We start from the raw sequence: 16,151 nt of genomic DNA, 5'->3' as shown, positions 1-16,151 counted from the left end.
TAACACACTTGGGTTCCCGAAGAAGAGAAGAGAGAAGAAAAACCTCGTCCATATCCCCGAGCTCGTCGTTTCCTCGATTTCCATCCTCCTCGTCCGCTCCTCTCCTCTCGTTCTCGTCCCATCCAACCTCCTTCGCCTGCTCCAGCATCACCGCTCGCAAAGCCACTATCCCAGCATGCTCACACCTCATCAGATGAGCCTCATCCTCTATCTCACCGCACCCATGCCTACAAACTCTCTCCCTCCTCGGCACCTTCTCCTCCTCCCTCCGAGTCCGACCCAGAACGACGACGCGAAGATCGGAGTGGCCCGAGATGAAGCGGAGGAGGGTCTGTTGGTGTGATTGGTTGGAGATGTAGTAGAGGTGCTGGAGGGAAGTGGAGGGAGGGAAGTTGACGGGGTGGAGGAAGGGAAGAAGGTCGTTGCTGATCGCTCGAGTCCTCGACGCGTTCTCCTCCCTGTCGTGCAACTTTCCCACCATCTCCTCAACCCACTCAGATTCTGCCAGCTCTTCCACCGTCCCCGGAAGCTCCAGCCCCATCCTTCCCATCTCCCTCAAGACCGTCGCGTACCAACCTGATGCGCGTCTGAGCTTCATTGAGTCCAGAAGAGCTTGATGAACGAAGGTCGACGGAGGAGAGGAGGCGAGGTGTTGGAGGTAGCGAAGGGAAAGTTGAAGGTAGCGGGATCGAAGAGGGAGGATTCCAGTGAGGAGATAGATGGGAGGGAGGTGGGAGGTTCGGGAGAGGGAGAGGATCTGACGGAGGTAGTTTTGGTGGGCTTGTTCGAGATCGCGAAGGTGGGAGGATCCGAGAACAACGCAGGCTCCGAAGGAGACTGTAGGATCGAGGAGACCCTTGGTGAGAGTCCTCTGCTCGGCTGCTGTAAGTCCTCCGAGATGCTGTCGTTGACCGTAGAGCCCGTGTGCTGCTGAGTTTCCCTGAGCGATGAGACGTCCGACGTGGTCTTGGAATCGATCCGACGCGTTCCCTGTTTGGAAGACGACTCCGATGTACTTGTAAGAGTTTCCGAAGGGGATGTTGTCGCCGTTGAGGGTGAGGGGTGAGGAGGTGGAGACGAGGGACTGATCCTTTCCGAAGACGACGACCTGGGACTTCGAGGGATTTGCGATGAGGGAGTGGGAGTTGGCGAAGAGAGCGAACTCGTTGAGGAGTTGTTGAAGCCCTTCTCGAGAGCCGGAGAGGAGGAGGACGTCGTCGGCGTGTTCGATGTGGGAGATGACGATGGAGTTGAGGGAGAGGTGGTGTGGGTGATGAGAGGTCTTGAAAGTAGAGAGGAAGAGGATGAAGAGGAGAGGGGAAAGGGGGTCGCCCTGCATCACCCCGTGAGTCGCTTGGAATCCTTCGGAGACTCCTCCTCCTCCCTTCACCCTAGTCGTTGTCGACTCGTACATCATCCGAATCGCGTCGAACAGCCTCCCTCGGAACCCAGCCTTGTCCAACTCGATCCAGAGCGTGGGGCGGTGGACGTAGTCGAAGGCCTTCGTCGCGTCGAGGAAAGCAGTCCAGACCGAAGACTTCTTCGTCGCATGTCGATCCAGCATCGTCCGAAGAAGAAAGGGAGCTCCCTCGGTCCTCCTGCCTCGTCGAAATCCGTTCTGGGACTCTGGGAGGATTCCCTTTTCCTCGACCACGAGGGAGAGACGTTGGTAGAGGGCGAGGGAGAAGAGCTTGAGGACGACGCTGACGAGGGTGATGGGACGATAGCTGGAAGGATCCGTCGAGTCCTTTCCTGGCTTGAGGATGGGTTGGAGGAGGTTGAGCGTGAGAGGAGAGGGGAGGGTTTGGTATCGGAGGATGTCGTTGAAGAGGTTGGTGAATGCTGCTGCCTTGATCCCCCTCAGGTCGCAGAACTTCAACCCATCTGCTCCTCCTGCCGAGCGAGACGTCTTCCCCTTTTGCACCTTCTCCATCACGTCCTCGACCTCCCCTTCCTCGAACAGCCTCTGCAGATCGTGCTCGTCGCTGATCGGCTTCGTTCGTTTCCCGAGTCGTTCGTAGACCGTCTCGTAGAACCGACGTCCGGTGAGATCGAGGTGAGGAGGGAGAGGGGAGGGACCATGGGCGACGGAGCTGAAGTAGGAAGTCTGTTCCTCCAGCGGAATCTTGGGGGGAGGTCGGACTTCGTCGAGGGTTCGAACGACGCGCCAGAGAGCTCCCGTGTTCGTCGAGTAGATGACCTTCTTCCTGTTGGCTGTACGCGAAAGAAAGAAAGTCATTATTGATGTGGTGAGGCGAGAAACTGAAAGGCGTGCAAGCTAGAGCGACGACTACAATGAGACAGAAATAAGGCCAAGCACCGGAAACTGGACTGTCCTCCTCCACGATCCCGAATTTGAGGGCAGTGGCTAGAGTCTTCTCAGCTCGCCTCGTCTCCTGCTTCCAGCGCTCCACCTCTGCCTCCAACTCCCTGGTCTTCTCATCCTTGACGTAAAGCTGATGGTTCTTCTCTGAGGAGGAACGTTCCCATTGATGCTTTTGTTTGACCTGTATAAAGAAAGTAACCGAGAAGAAGAGCAGAAGGAAAGGAGGAGAGGTCAGCGAGTCGATCGACCCGTCTCCTCGCGACAGAGAGGAAGGAGAGTGATAGAGTCTGAACTCGAAAGAAGGAAAGGACGTAAACTCACGAGATCCTCAATCTGCTCCATCTTCTCTGCAAGAAGGTCTTGGCTCCGGGCTCCTTTCCTCTTCTTCGAGTTGGGAGGTCGGTTCTCCTCGTCTCCTCTTCCACTTCCACCTCCTTCTCCCGTAGCAGACACTCCCCTCCTCCTCCCGTCCGTTCCCGTGGAAAGCTTCGGAGCTCCTCCTCCTCCTCCAGGTGACCTCCCAGAGTTCGTTCGACTGACAGGCTTCGACCTGACCCTGTGCTGCTGTTGACCTCGTCCTGACGAAGTTCCGACGACGACGATCTCTGGCTTGGGGTGAAAGGGACCTCCTCCTCCTGCTCCTGATCGACTGGTGGCTTGCTTGGGAATTTCTTCGGGTCGGGCAGAGTGGGAGCGACGAGGGACGGGAAGTGGTTTCGAGACGGGAGGGTTCTTGGTTGCTGGTTTCGAGAGAGGATGAGGAGGATCGCTGCCATTGGAGGTGCTGGATTCGCCGAAGGTAGGATCGTCATCGCAGTTGGTGGCGGGTGAAAATCTGTTGAAGTACGGGGAGACGGTGGGATATCCTCCTCCTCCTCCTCCGGGTCGAGACGACGAAGAAGCGGGTCCGAACGACGTCTTGGCTCCAGCGTAGGCTCCAAATCCTTGACCAAACGGGATCTTCTCTGCTGCTCGAGCCGTCCCCTTCAAGCTCCCAACCGAAGATCCGAGACCTTCGTCGTCCAACTCGTCCTGCTCGAGGTCGATCCTCGTCCCTCCTCGTCCGCTCGACTTGGCTCTCTCTCCTCCCCCTGCTGCTCCAGTTCCCATTCGAGACTGTTGCTGCTGAGTCCCAGAAGGTCTCGTCTGCTTGTTCGAAGGCTGCTGACCGTGACGAGACGATGTTGAAGGAGGAGGACTGGCGGAGGGAGGAGGTCGATGTTTGGAGGAAGGTGAATGCGTGCTGCTGCTGTTGTTGTTCGATGGACCAGTTCCTGGTCGAGTAGATTCGGTTCGAGTGGGAAGTTTGAGAAGCTGACTTGGTCCCGAGACCCAAGTCTTGGAAGCATCCGATGGGGTCAAGGAAGAAGAAGTAGAAGCGGCGGGAGGAGGAGCGGGGGAACGATTCGGAGGAGCGGGTTTCGTGGACGAGGAGGAGGACGAGGACGGCCGCTGCTGATGATGAGACTTGAACGAGGAGGAAGATGCTCCGAAGGTGGGCTGTTCGTTTTGAAAGAAGGGGGAGGAGGAGGATGCAGGATCGGGAGGATGGGGACCTCGAGTTCGATTTGGTGCTGGGACGCTTGAGGGAGGAGGTCCTTGGAGAGGTTGTAAGAAAGAGAGGGAAGCTAAAGTCTCAAGATTCTGGGTGTTGCAGGAATCTGAGATCGACGACGTTCTGGGCCTGAAGGGGAGAGGGTGAAGAAGGAGAGATGATCAGTCGAGAGAGAAAGACGAAGCTCAACTCCTCCCTTCCTTCCTCCTCCACATCGCCCTCTTCCCTCGAGTGTGCAAGGGAAAGCGAGCTGCTTACCTGTTTTTGGAAGGAGCACCAGTGGGAGAATCGTTCGCCATGACCGGTTGTCGAAAGAAAAGAGAAGAAGAGGGAGGATCGAGGGAGGGAAGACGAGGAAGAAGGAGGGAAGAAAGAAGGTCCTTTCGAGCGTTCGGCAGTACGAGAGGCTGGAGGGTAAAAGTCAGCGAGAAGAGGTAGGCCTGTATATGCAAAAGAGAATCAGCATCCAGATTTTTCAGATGAGAGAGGCTGAATGGACGTACGAGAAGAAAGGGACGAAAGGAGATGATGGCGGGTTGTGAGGAGGGAGAGAGCGACCTCTTGCTTTCGTCGTCCAGGCAAGGCTCACCCAGTGATTTTTTTCCCCAGATAGTCTCACAAGGCGATCAGGTCTTTTTGATTTCTCAGCGAAGACCGGCCCGAGAAAAAACGAATGCTCGTGGACGAATAGTCGAGCTCGACAAGTTGCTCGCTTCCGTCAAAACGCGTACAGACAAGAGGAAATGACTCATAACATCCGAGACTGTCTATGTAGAACCCCAGCCTTCGTCTTATCCGTTTCCTCCTCTCCCTTCTACAGCGTCTCCAGGACACTCGGAGCCCTGGCCGTCCAAAAGTCGAACGCGTCCAACTCGTGCGTTCAAACACGGTCAAAAGCGCCCCGAGGAGAAGAGCTCGAGGTCAGTGTCAGCGATAGCAGAGCCTCAGTTGAGGGTCGAACTTGACGTTGACGGTAGCTAGCCTGCTTTGGGAGAGAGACAGTCGAGGTCAGCTCGAAGCAGGAAGGAGCTCGTGAGGAGAAACGCGGACTGACCCAGGAAAACTCCCCTTGTTCGGCGTCTTCCTCCTGGGCTGAGCGAGGACTGAAGGGTGATTTGAAAGGAAGAAGGTCAGCCCCATATCAAAATACAGCAGCGGTGAAGAGGAAGGAAGGCGACTCACAGCAGTCAACGCGCTAACGAAGGAGGACGCGACCGTCATCTGGAGTCCAACGGTCGTACCAGCTGTAATCGGAATTTGCGATGTCATTCCTGATAGACCAGCAGCATTGAAGGATGGAGGAGAAGGGTTCGAGATCAGCGTGCGAAGGCAGAGTCGTGACGAGAGACGAGACGAGGACGAACGGAGAGAGATCTTCGAAAACCCTTCGAGGTGGTCTTTTCAGCCTGCGAAAGGAAAAGATGAAGATTTCAGTAGGTAGATCGCTCGCAGGGGACGAGCTGGTGAAGCCGAGACACCCATGAGAAGCTGTTCGGACTGGTGAGACGGGGAGGAAATGAGGAGGAGGGAGTCAGCCGAGCTCGAGGAACGGGTCTTTCGGAGCAGAGTCACTCCCTTCTTCGTCCACAGCATCTCTACATCGCTGAGCTCGAGAAGAGGACAGCATCTCCGTGGCCAACTCGTTCCCCTCCCTTCCTTCCTCCAACTACTCCTCTCCTCGATCTCGACGTTCGACCTCCCGACAGGCTCCTCCTCCTTTCCCGCGATCCCACCATCCCGAGATGAGTTCCCCCCTACACCGAGAAACTCGACGAGACTATACGAGTGAACTCACAGTCGGTGTCTGCCCAAACTCATCCAACCAGCTCGTAATCTCGTCGAAGGAAGGAACGAACAGCCCTCCTCCCTCCCCTCTCCCTCCCGCAACTTCCACTCGCACGTCCAACCCTCGAAGGCGAAGCAAAAGAAGCGACAGCCTGTCTACAAGACACTGACGACTGTGAGCTGCTGCTGCTGACAAGAGTTCTACAACGGAGGTGAAAGGGAGGAGGGTCAGCGAGACGAATCGACAGCGAGCTCCTTCTCATTCCCTCGTCCCTCGTTCGCCTCTCTGCCGCTCCTATTCCCTGAACGAAAGCAAACTGAACTTACTTTAGAGACATCCCTAGTCGTACCATCCGTAGAAGAGGAAGAGTCGAAGAGTGGGAGGAGCAGGAACGGCGAGGTGTTGATGGTCGAAAAGGACGAAGGGAAAGGAGGAAGGAAGCTCAGCCCACGAGGAGTGAGAAGAGCTTCCTCGACTCTTTTTCGATCCCGTTCAAGTAGTAGGAGGTGAAGCCTGCGCTGAGGTAGAGGATCGCATGAGGGGAGAGGGTGGTTACTGCCAGAGACGCCTTCCTCTCCCTTCCCTTCCCTCCCGACCCTTCGCCCGAACCAACCTCTCCTTCTCTCCGTCACTGGAGCTCAAGAACCGTATCAATCGAGCCGTAAGGGCCACACCAAGAACCTACAGAGAGGTCCGAACGATGGATAGGTTTGCGAAGAGCTCGAGGGAGGGAGAGAAGAAGAAGGAGGAGGAGGAGGTGGACGTTTGGGTTTCGGAGAGGCCGGTCCCTTCCCTTCCTTTCTTTGTTCAAATGACACTTCGGCGAAGTTTTTCCTTTCTTCCCTTCCCTCTTTGCAAAATTCCATGAGCTCTGGACAGTCCCACAGTCTCGAAAAGCGAGCTCGCAGATCCTCTCTGTCACCGAACCACAAGAAAAGATCAGCTTCAGTCTTTCCGGATCGACGCGTCGAACGAGCGTTGATTTCGCGTCGCCAACGCTCCCTTCTCTCCTTCTCTCGGATCCGTAAAGACGAGATGGAACAGTAATTTTCAGGTGGATGAGCATGCATCTTCACCTTCCTCTCATCCCTCTCGCAAAGAAACCAGCGTTTGATTTCTCTCGTGAATCCTCGACGCGTACGTCCTGAGCCTTCCCTCGTCACACCTCTCCTCTCGCAGACTCGGTGGATAGATGTTAGAGAAAGGGGTTTCATCCGAGAGGTATAAAGCGAAATAGAACACGGCAGATCAAAGGGTTACCCTACGAAGAGACGAAAGGAAAAGAGAAAGGGAAAGAGCGAGACGAGAAGGAATCGAAAGGAAGTCGAACTGCAAGAGAAGAGACGGGGCCAGGTGACTACAGTGAAGAAGAGAAGAAAGACGAGATCGGATCGGACAGAAAGAGAAGACAAAGCTCAGAACCAAAAAGAACGACGGTAGCCCGACGAAAGAGAAGGGGAACGAAAGAGAGGAAAAGCCAAGGACGAAAGAGAAAAAGCAACCGACTTGTATTGAAAGAGACCCTCAGTATCGAGCCAAGAAATTCCCGAACGGTGGGGCACGGAGCTTCGCTTCGCATCCTGCCTTGTACTCGTCTCGGTCGCTTTGAGCTGTCTCAAGCTCTTCGGCGAGTCGCTTCCTCTCCTCTTGAGACTCCAGGAGCTGATCGCGGTATCGTTCGCTGGTTTTGACGGAACTCTCGAGTCTGTAGACCGATTCGAAAGGAAGAAGGAAAGAGAAGGGATCAGCGGGGATCGAGACGCGGGATGGAGCAGAAGGAAGCAACACGTACCGCTTTCTGTTTTTTCGTCCCTCCTTCTTGTTCTTGAGAGCCTCGGTGCTGCTCGAAGCGAAAAAGAATAATAGGGGAGTGAGCGAGGTGTAGCTATGCGATGAAGAACATGGAAGTCGGCTCACATCCATTTGGAGCTCTCGGCGACGCTGCTCAGGGAAGGAAGGAAATCAAGGAGGGAAGCGGTCATCAGTTTAAGCACAGAGCTGGGAGTCAAAAAAAAGGGTGAAGGCGCACCTGCGTTCAAGGTTCTGATGAAAGAGTCTCTGGAGGAGGAATAGGCGAGAAAGAACCACGCATGAGTTGATGGCCTAGAAGACAAAGAGAACGAAGAACGAGAAGAGCTCACCGACGACACCACGAGATCCTCCAGAGCACGAATCTCATCCTTCGCTTTCTTTTCGTACCAGACCGACTCCTCGTCCTCCTCGTCCTCCTCCTCCTCCTCGTCCGAGGGGTCGTCGATCCAGGATCGAGCGACTGCGACGTCGCCTCCATCGAAGAGTCCCATCTCTTCTTCGACCTGATCCAACGCGTGTTGGCCAACGATGGCATCCGGTTCGACGTATCCTCCGTCCGAGGCTTCCTCGTCATCCTCGGGTTCGGGAGGGGCGACGTTGGGAGAGAGAAGGGAGGAGTTCGAGTGTCCAACGACCCCCCCAATCCTCTCACCGCCGAGGACGATGTCCCTGAGTCCCTGCTTCCTGCCTCCAGAGGACGAAGAGGCCGTCGATGGTTTCGATCTGAGGGTAGATGATCGGTTGATTTGGTTGGGATTCGAGGGTTCGACGCGTCGGCGTTTGGGTAATGGGTTCGAAGTAGGAGCGGAGAGGGTGGGCGAGTCGAGATTTGGAGGTTGAGACTGTCCGTCGAAAGCATCCGTGCCTCGCTTCTTCGCGGCGTACTGTTAGGTGACGGAAGGAAAGAGGAGAAGGAAGACGGGAAGGGAAGGAGAGTCAGCTTCAACTCGCATGCAGCCAAACCCAAGAAGGAGAACATGGAGCTCACAGCGAGGGGCCTCGAACCTGTAGCACTCAGCACTTTCCCACCACCTGACGACATTCCTCCCGATGCTCGCCTTCTATCCTCATCTGCCTGAAACAATCCAGCTCTCTCTCTCTCCTTCTTCTGCGTCCAGCTCCTCGACTGCTGCTCTGGCTGCTGCTGTTCCTGCTGTTGCTGCTGTTGCTGCTGCTGCTGCTGCTGTTGTTGTTGTTGTTGTTGTCGTTGGTGGTGTTGGTGTTGGGGTTGGTGGGGTGGGTGTTGATGTTGATGTGGTTGGTGCTGATGGTGCTGCTGAGGAGGAGGAGGAGGAGGCTTGACGGGGGGTTGAGAGTTGGGAGGAAGAGGCTGCTGAGTCGTTGCCCTTTGAGGAGGCGGAGGAGAGAAATCCTCCTGGTCCAGCAGAATCCTCTTTCCAGAAGATTCGGAGGGAGGAGGAGGACCAGGGGGACTGCTTCGATCTCTGCTGGTAAGGGAGGAGAGGAGGAACGAGAGTCAGCGTCCGAGAGAAGAGAGTGGAAGACGACCCCTCCTCCGTCTCTCTCCCTGAGTCCTCCACGTTCCCTGTTGAAGCTTCGAGCAAGGACTCACGCTCGTCCGTTGTAGCCACTAGGACCGGCTTCTGCGTTGTTGACTCCTGAATTGGGCATGGACAAGGGAAGAGGACGAAGGAGGTGGAGGAGCGAGGACGTCGACGGGAAGGAGAGCTGGGGAGTGGCGAAGGGCCGAGAAGTATACAAAAGACGGGGGAGGGTATGGAGGAGAGAGAGAGGAGAGATGGGGGGAGGGAAGGAGGGAGAGGGAGAGGAAGGGGAAAGAAGACGGGAGAGGAAGGGAGAGGGGAGGTGGCGGTGAGAGGGTGAAAGCGAAAGGGAGGTCGAGAGAGGTCCCTCCTTTTTGAACGTCGAGGATTTGGCCCCGAGGAGGAGATCTTTTCTTTTCAGTAGAAGCATATGCGTCGTTTCCAGTGAGCTGTGCGCTCGAAATCTACACCTGGACTTCTATGGGGAAAGAACGAGGGAGGCTCGTCTCTCGTCGTTTCAAACCGCTCGCTCTTTCACTCTCCCTCCCTTTCTCCCTCGACTCGAGCCCCAGCCCTTCCACAGACGAGTATACATGCATGTCAACAGCTAGAAACGATCATGAAACAGTACTACAACTCCTCATCTCCAAAGGTCCGACCAGAGGAGACGACGACGCGACGAAGACGAGCTGAGCGACGACGAGCTGCGAAGGAAGAAGTCACGTTAGATGACGAGCGAAACAGACGAGGAAGGGAATCAAAGAGGAGAGAGGGAAGCTCTCACCTTTACTTTCCAGCTTGAGCTCGGCAGCTCTCGCACCAGAGGGAGGAGACGCTCGTGAACATCGCCGACAACTCCTCGGAGAAGGGGTGGCGAGCGAGGAGAGTCCACATGCACTCGTACATGTCCCTCCGTTCGGTATCGAGACGCTGGAACCCGTGAAGAAGACCTCTTCTGACGGCGAAGTTTCTCACACCTGTAACGTTCAAGCGAGAACGAGAACACAATCAGTTTGTTCGTTCGTTCGTTCGTTCGAATTGGACGCGACGGGGATCAGACTCACTCTTCTTGCAGAGATTGTCCTTGGTGAGCAGTCGTTCTCGGTGAGGACACTTTGGATTTCCGCACGCCTGGGGAGATCAAAATCAGATTAGTAAGAAGCGATCGATGGAAAGAAGGAGGAAGAAAGGAAAGAGACGTGCCTGGTGGAGTTTCCGAAAGTATGGAAGATAGGTCTCGATGTTGACTCGACCGGTAACCTTCGGGACTGGCTTTCGAAGATCATCTCGCATGACAGCTCTCCCGATAAGAGCTCCAGTAGCCAGGTCGTACACCTGCGAGGGACGAACAAGGAGGAGGAGTCAGACGCGTTCTTGTTCGAGGAAGATGAAATCAAGATCGAAGAACTCACATTCCTGATGGCTTCCATCCCAGAGACTCGATTTCCAGTGAAGGTAGGATGCATGAGCTGACGTGAAGAAGAAGAAATATGACTTGATGAGCATCGCGGCGCAGAAATTGAGACTGTCGACGTCAACTCACATGGTCCTCTGCTCGAAAGTAGCCACCTGAGAGGATGGTCAACGCATCACTGGGTCTGCAACACAAAGAGAAGTGTTAACCGAGATGTCTTCGAGGGGATGTGAAACAGTCAAAGACCCACCCGTCGAAGAATCCCGAAACGACGACGCAGACGATCGTTCGACAGACCAGCGTATCAGCGAGACCTCGGTCGAATCCGTCCTCCACCAGTAGCTGGTACAGTTGTCAAAAATCGATGAGATTGTTGGGAATTCCTCGGAAGTCCATCAACCTGAAGAAGACGAAGGAAGAACGGTCAAAAGGGCGCTCGAACGCGTCGAGGAGGACGGCTGCTCACTTTTGGAACCTTTGTCGATCCCCAACCACAACGTCCTTCAAGCGATCCACCTCCGTCAAAGCCATCCTCCAGTTGTTGACATCTACACGTCCGACACGATCCTCGATCGCTTGAAGTTCGGCTTGCCAATCTGAGAGGACGCTGAAAAAAAAGAACGCGAGAGAGTGAGCCTCCGAGTGCGACAGCGCAGAAACAAGGACTCACGCGTCGGATCGGAGAGGTGGTCCATCGGAAAAAGACATCCAGTACGGCTGCTTATTGGAATCAAGAGCGGACGGAGGATTGCGTCGCTTGAAGGGCGGGAGAGCAGGAAGCTTGAAAGAAGAAAAGGAGGGCGGTCAGTTTCGACGCGCCGAGAGCAGAGCTAGGAGCTTCTCACTTCTTCGGGCTTGAGGTTGATCTTCTCGGCGATGGTCTTGAACAGGTGCATCAGACTTCGACGACACTCGCTGATGGAGGCTTCCTGGACGATAGAGGATCCATCGAGTGATTTGAAGGAGCTGGGAAGAAATCGAAGATCAGCAGCTGCTTCTTCCCCTCTCCCTCTTTCACTGTTGCGAAATGAGCTCACCGTGCATCAGGAATATTGTCTACCCTAACACCCGTAGCGATCTTCACCAGAACCTGTAGTCCTTGGGCGTTGAGTCTCTCTTGAAGCGGCGCGTCGACGCGAAGGCTCGTTCGAAGTTTGACCTTTCCGAACGTTCCGTCCTTGAAAGGAAACAAGAAAGAAGAGCCGATCGGATGGTCAGCCATTCAATCAAAGTGAAAGAGAAACCCGCAAAGTCGCACTCACCTCGAAGATTCGTCGATAGCGCTCCATCTCGACAGGAGTCGCTTCCTCCTTCTGGATCGCAGCTTCCCTAGGCGATGCAGGAGGAAGGTTCTGCGCATCCTCCATCTTCTCGTCCTCCGTGTCCTCCTCTCCGTAGGTCTCGTCGGTTTTCGAGGTCGGCAGAGGGTCCAGATATCGCTCTCGTCGTTCTTGTTGCTCCACGGCGTAGGCGAGGTAGACGGCGAGGTCGGGAGGAGGGGCAGAAGAGTCGAGAGGAGGGTCAGGTTGGCCTTGAGCAGCTTGAAGGGGGAGATGGTTGGTGATGATCGTAGACGTATGGAGCCAGATCCCCTTGTCTTTCCCACCACTTCAGATAGAAGGAAGGCAGAGGGAGAGAGCGTCAGTTCCACCTTCGAGCCTCGAGCTCAGCTTTCCCTCTCCTCCTCCACGCAAAGAAGACACGAGCAGGGACTCACACTTTGAGAAGGAAGAAATCATGACCCTGGAAGATCCTCTTCGAAACCACCTTGACCTCCTTGTCCCAGTGTTTCCAGTTCTCACGATCCTTCAGGAAGTCGACGGACGTGAGAAGGATCTGACGAGCGTCGTCGATAGTCTTCCAAAAGCCAGGTTTCAAGGCCTCGTCCTTAGATCTCTGCTCGTCCGTGATCGTTTCGGGGTACAAGAACGCTGCATGGAGGAAGGATTGACCTTCGGGGCCTTGGAGAAGCTGAGCGAGAGCGGGATCCATCGAGAAGAAGGGAGGGGCGGGGAAGGTGGTGGTTTGAAGGAGGAGTGCCTTGTCGGGCTCACTCTCCTGCAGGACTTTTTCAGCAAAACAAAAAGTGAGCACATCATCGCATCCTTTGTAGAGAAGAGCTCGGTCTACATAGATCGCTGGCCTGCTTTTCCTCCTTCCCTTCTTCTCCTTCTTGACCTCCTCGTTCAAATTCCCTCCCTTCTTCGTCCTCCAAAATCGACTCCTCTGCATCTCACAGCCGAGCTACAGCTGTAGAACGTACATACTGTCAACTGACAGGGCTCCCGTTCCTCGAACCATCTTCGAGGTCCTGAACTCGTTGCGATCTTGAGGTCCAAAGAGCGAACGAGCTCCGAGTCGAGGTCGACGCGTCGTAGGCTGGGGTTTCGTTCGTTTCGCCTCCCGAGTGACGAGATTCGACAGATGGGCCCGAGCTGGACCTCTTGAGGGAGAAGAGAAGAAGAAGAGGGATTGATGGTGGTTGCTCGTCAAAGGAAGAAGGCTCGACGTCTCTCCCCACGCAGCCCGACTCTTCAAATAAGAGCGGTGGCTCTCTTCTTCCCTCCCAATGGTCGCTCTCGCTCTTCACAAACTCATCTAAAAGCTCTTCGCCCTCTTCCTAATAGGACCTACTCCGACAGAAAAGAGCTCAATCTGGACGGAACGAGAGCGAGAGAGGGAACAAGGAGGGGTGGGCGGGGACGCGCCTGAGCGTCAAAGCCACCTCCCTCGGATGCACCTTTTGCTCTCTCTCTTCAACGATTTCAGCACGTACGCCCACGAGCCCAAACTCCTCTTTCATGAGCTCTGAAGATCCAAAAAAAAACATGTTGGTGGGAAGGGGGCGGCTGTTTTCCCTCTTTCTTACGACTTTCGAATGAAAGCGACAGGTTTGCCACCAACGACGACCTTCTTCCTCCCTATGGAAACGACCAACGTGCTCAAGGGTCATCTGGTAGGTTCCTGCTCCTCTTACGCCTCCTTCCTCCTGCTCCAGAGCTCAAGCTGACTTCTCTTTCGTCTCCAAAGACCTCTGCCTTCGCCGCCATCGTTGATCAGAACGGTTTTCCGTCGACTCCTGTGAAAGCGATCATCCAGCGACACGCTCAAGACAGGAAAGCACAACCTAGACTAGACCAGTCTTCCTCGGTCAACATTACGCCTCTCTCCGGAGTGAGTTTTTTTTTTCTCTCGCGTTTCGGTGGCGAGGACGGGAGCGTTTGGAGCGTGTCTGAGTTTGACCCTCTCCTCCCTCCCCGACCTTCCTCCAGCACATCATCTCTCCTCCGCCTCTCCTCCGTCACATATCGTCTCCAAGGAACGCGTCTCCCTCGTCCTCGTCGTCGTCGTCGTACACTCCCTCCGACTCGAACTCTAGCAGAAGCATCAAACGAAGAGGAGGAGATCAAGACCAAGGAAGAAGGAAGATCCAAAGGGTCGCTCTCCAACCTCCCGACGACGCTCCTTCCCAAACCTCCAGCAGTTCCGATGCCTACGACTTCGTTTATCCAGACGACGGAGGAGACGATGCCTACCACGAAGATGATGTGAGCGTCCTTCTCTCCTTTCCATCTCATCCCTCTTCTTCATGAAGCTGACCCTCTGCCTCGCTCCTCTTCCCTTCCTTCCCTCTGAGTCTCAGCCCGTCGCTTCGCTCGATCTCTCCAACTCCCAAACGACATCTTCCCTTCCCCAAAGATCCTCCCAACCTTCCAATGCACCTCAGGGATCCGATGCGAGACTCACGTCCTCTCGAGCGATCGTCAAAGGGGATGGGAAGAAGAGGTTGAACAAGGTCGTTGCTGCTGTCTCGGTTAGTCTCTCCCTTTCTATCTTCTTCTCGTCTGTAGTGCCTCATGCTCATCTCAACGCTGGAAGGACATACCGCTCATCATCCTCTTTGCTGTTGCTTCTCCGCAGACTTCACGTCCTTCCCCCGCCTCCTCCTCCTCCTCCTCCTCCTCCTCCTCCGTCGACGATCGAATGCCTTCTCCTCTCCTACCTCCTCGTCAAACCCACGTACCTCCCGTCACCTTCGCCCAGGTCACATCAACGAGCTCAAACCGCCTTCACGTTCCCTACCTCACCGGCCGACGCACGATCGCGAAACTCGAATCTGCTCTGGAGAGCGAGCGCAGGACGAAGAAGGAGAACGAGGGGCTCAGGGTTCTGGTCGGTGTGGGACAAGAGCTGTGTGGGAAGGATCACAAGCAGGCGAGAGGTCTGGGAGCCTTGCTGAAGGTCTCGAGGGAGCAGGTGGTGCGGCTTGAAAGTGAGAAGGAACGAGCGGAGGATTTGAGGGAGAGAGCCGAGCTCGAGTCGAGGAAGACGGAGCTGGCGAAGAGGGAGGTTGAAGGAAAGATGGATAGGTCGATGCAGGCGGTGGAGAAGCTGGAGAAGGAGATAAGGGAGAAGGACGAGGCGCTGGACGAGTTTGGGTACGTTATAATCCCTCAGCCTACTGTTCCTCCACGTTCAAGGAGATCTCGAAGCTGATCTTGGGCCTGCTGCTTGTTCCTTCCGTCTCCTCCAGAGCCGTCGCTCGTCCTTCTCAGGTCTCTCTACCAAACACGTCGGTCAACAGCTTGTACTCGTGAGTTTCCATCAGTGTTGAACGCGTAAAAGACGGGAAGGACGTCGCTGATTCTTTTTCGCTCTCTTCGTTCTTCGCTTGCTCAGAGTCTCCTCCTCAACCACCTTCTTCGACGAGCTTCTCACCGTCACCTCTCAACCTCCCAAATCAACCACTGCACCTTCAAACCAATTCAATCCACCACCTCCGCCTTCGACTTCGTCCTTCACCACCAACGCGGCCCCTTCTTCTTCGCTCCAGACGGGTTCGTTCTTCGTCCTTCTCTGATCCTTCTTTTTGGGCTGAGAAGACGATCTGACTGACCGTTGGTTCCCTTCATTTCTTCTCTTTCAGTCTTCCAGCTCACTCACCTTCCCTCCAAACCCAACATCCCGGAGGAGAAGCCTCCCTCTCTCGCCAACCCCAACGTCAAGAAACGAATCCAATCATGCCGAGACGTCCTTCCTCCTCTTAGAAGATATGGACAAGCCCTTCTCGCCGGAGAGACCGTCTCAGCTTCCAAGACGGTCACCCAGGGTCTAAAAACGCTCAAAGGCGTCCTCTCTCGACCCGCTCATCAGGAGGACCCTCAGGCCTGTCGAGATGGGTTGCTCGCGCTTTGGTCGGAGGTGCATGGCCAGGTTGGGCTTCTGGAGATGCAAGCACTGGCTCTGTTGGTGGAGAAGGGGGTGGTGGAGGAGAGTGCGGTTTGGGGGGAGATCGAGGGAAGGGCAGACGTTCAGGTCACGTTGAAGAGCTTCTTTCCCTTCTACCTCACTTTCCGAGACCTCTTGGTAACCTTATCGAGTCGATTCGAACACCAGTCCCAACTAGCGTCTAGTTATATACCACCCGCACTTCCAGACTCATCTACTTCTCGAGTCTCTCGTTCGAGAAGTCAATCGCTCGCGCCCGCTCAGTAGCTCCACTTCGATTTCTTACTTGTATGATTGTGATACCTCCTTCTTTTCGGTAACGATTTTTCTGACTCATGTACGACGTATTTCTTCTTCTTCTTTTATTGAATGGAGTCACTCCAAGGAGCGAGGAGAGGAGGGAAGAGAGGGATGGGCCACGACGCGCCGTGTTTTCTGATCTGAACGGGGTCGGGATAGATATGGATTCGTCGCTGCCGAGGGATCCGAGGGAAAGCTCAAACGTCGGCTGGCCTCCGTCGTCG

The 16,151-nt window shown here is 55.1% G+C and overlaps 4 protein-coding genes across 4 annotated transcripts; 1 reads left to right on the top strand and 3 right to left on the bottom strand.

The window, feature by feature from the left end:
* Window positions 1-4,808: 4,808 nt before the first annotated feature.
* Window positions 4,809-5,150, bottom strand: BDY24DRAFT_414919 (uncharacterized protein; the record flags this gene model as incomplete). Its single annotated transcript, XM_076643379.1, has 3 exons — window positions 4,809-4,863; window positions 4,936-4,973; window positions 5,064-5,150. The coding sequence occupies 3 exons, from the start codon at window positions 5,148-5,150 to the stop codon at window positions 4,809-4,811; spliced, it is 180 nt and encodes a 59-aa protein (XP_076496956.1).
* A 1,710-nt stretch (window positions 5,151-6,860) lies between these two features.
* Window positions 6,861-8,641, bottom strand: BDY24DRAFT_388163 (uncharacterized protein). Its single transcript, XM_076640320.1, has 5 exons — window positions 8,468-8,641; window positions 7,809-8,363; window positions 7,697-7,725; window positions 7,585-7,608; window positions 6,861-7,507 (listed from the first exon to the last, which is right to left on the bottom strand). Exons 2-5 carry the CDS (start codon window positions 8,336-8,338, stop codon window positions 7,083-7,085), a joined length of 1,008 nt encoding a protein of 335 aa, XP_076496955.1. The 5' UTR covers window positions 8,339-8,363; window positions 8,468-8,641; the 3' UTR covers window positions 6,861-7,082.
* A 2,235-nt stretch (window positions 8,642-10,876) lies between these two features.
* BDY24DRAFT_51910 (uncharacterized protein) lies at window positions 10,877-12,751 on the bottom strand. The gene is made up of 5 exons (XM_076644964.1): window positions 12,116-12,751; window positions 11,661-12,006; window positions 11,436-11,575; window positions 11,244-11,364; window positions 10,877-11,178 (listed from the first exon to the last, which is right to left on the bottom strand). Exons 1-5 carry the CDS (start codon window positions 12,628-12,630, stop codon window positions 11,065-11,067), a joined length of 1,236 nt encoding a protein of 411 aa, XP_076496954.1. The 5' UTR covers window positions 12,631-12,751; the 3' UTR covers window positions 10,877-11,064.
* A 454-nt stretch (window positions 12,752-13,205) lies between these two features.
* Window positions 13,206-16,011, top strand: BDY24DRAFT_388153 (uncharacterized protein). Its single transcript, XM_076640319.1, has 8 exons — window positions 13,206-13,354; window positions 13,429-13,572; window positions 13,671-13,946; window positions 14,042-14,212; window positions 14,320-14,837; window positions 14,933-14,992; window positions 15,079-15,236; window positions 15,326-16,011. Exons 1-8 carry the CDS (start codon window positions 13,277-13,279, stop codon window positions 15,892-15,894), a joined length of 1,974 nt encoding a protein of 657 aa, XP_076496953.1. The 5' UTR covers window positions 13,206-13,276; the 3' UTR covers window positions 15,895-16,011.
* The last annotated feature ends 140 nt before the right edge of the window (window positions 16,012-16,151 follow it).

The sequence above is a fragment of the Mrakia frigida genome (assembly GCF_051309035.1).
Source record: "Mrakia frigida strain ATCC 22029 unplaced genomic scaffold BDY24scaffold_14, whole genome shotgun sequence".
NCBI classification, from domain to species: Eukaryota; Fungi; Basidiomycota; class Tremellomycetes; order Cystofilobasidiales; family Mrakiaceae; genus Mrakia; species Mrakia frigida.
The sequence above is the reverse complement of the archived record's forward strand: the minus strand, read 5'-3'. Positions and strand labels throughout refer to the sequence as shown.

What these genes read in the sequence shown, in the direction of transcription:
- BDY24DRAFT_388153 (XM_076640319.1), top strand. Translation starts at nt 13,277, where the DNA reads ATGAAAGCGACAGGTTTGCCACCAACGACGACCTTCTTCCTCCCTATG. An exon ending in ACATTACGCCTCTCTCCGGA is followed by an intron (nt 13,573 to 13,670) that starts GTGAGTTTTTTT and finishes ACCTTCCTCCAG; the next exon opens with CACATCATCTCTCCTCCGCC. An exon ending in GAGGCGCTGGACGAGTTTGG is followed by an intron (nt 14,838 to 14,932) that starts GTACGTTATAAT and finishes CGTCTCCTCCAG; the next exon opens with AGCCGTCGCTCGTCCTTCTC.
- BDY24DRAFT_51910 (XM_076644964.1), bottom strand. Translation starts at nt 12,630, where the DNA reads ATGCAGAGGAGTCGATTTTGGAGGACGAAGAAGGGAGGGAATTTGAAC. An exon ending in GACAATATTCCTGATGCACG is followed by an intron (nt 11,365 to 11,435) that starts GTGAGCTCATTT and finishes ATTTCTTCCCAG; the next exon opens with CTCCTTCAAATCACTCGATG. An exon ending in TCAACCTCAAGCCCGAAGAA is followed by an intron (nt 11,179 to 11,243) that starts GTGAGAAGCTCC and finishes TCTTCTTTCAAG; the next exon opens with CTTCCTGCTCTCCCGCCCTT.
- BDY24DRAFT_388163 (XM_076640320.1), bottom strand. Translation starts at nt 8,338, where the DNA reads ATGCTTTCGACGGACAGTCTCAACCTCCAAATCTCGACTCGCCCACCC. An exon ending in CATCAGAACCTTGAACGCAG is followed by an intron (nt 7,609 to 7,696) that starts GTGCGCCTTCAC and finishes TTCCCTGAGCAG; the next exon opens with CGTCGCCGAGAGCTCCAAAT. An exon ending in GCCGAGAGCTCCAAATGGAT is followed by an intron (nt 7,508 to 7,584) that starts GTGAGCCGACTT and finishes CGCTTCGAGCAG; the next exon opens with CACCGAGGCTCTCAAGAACA.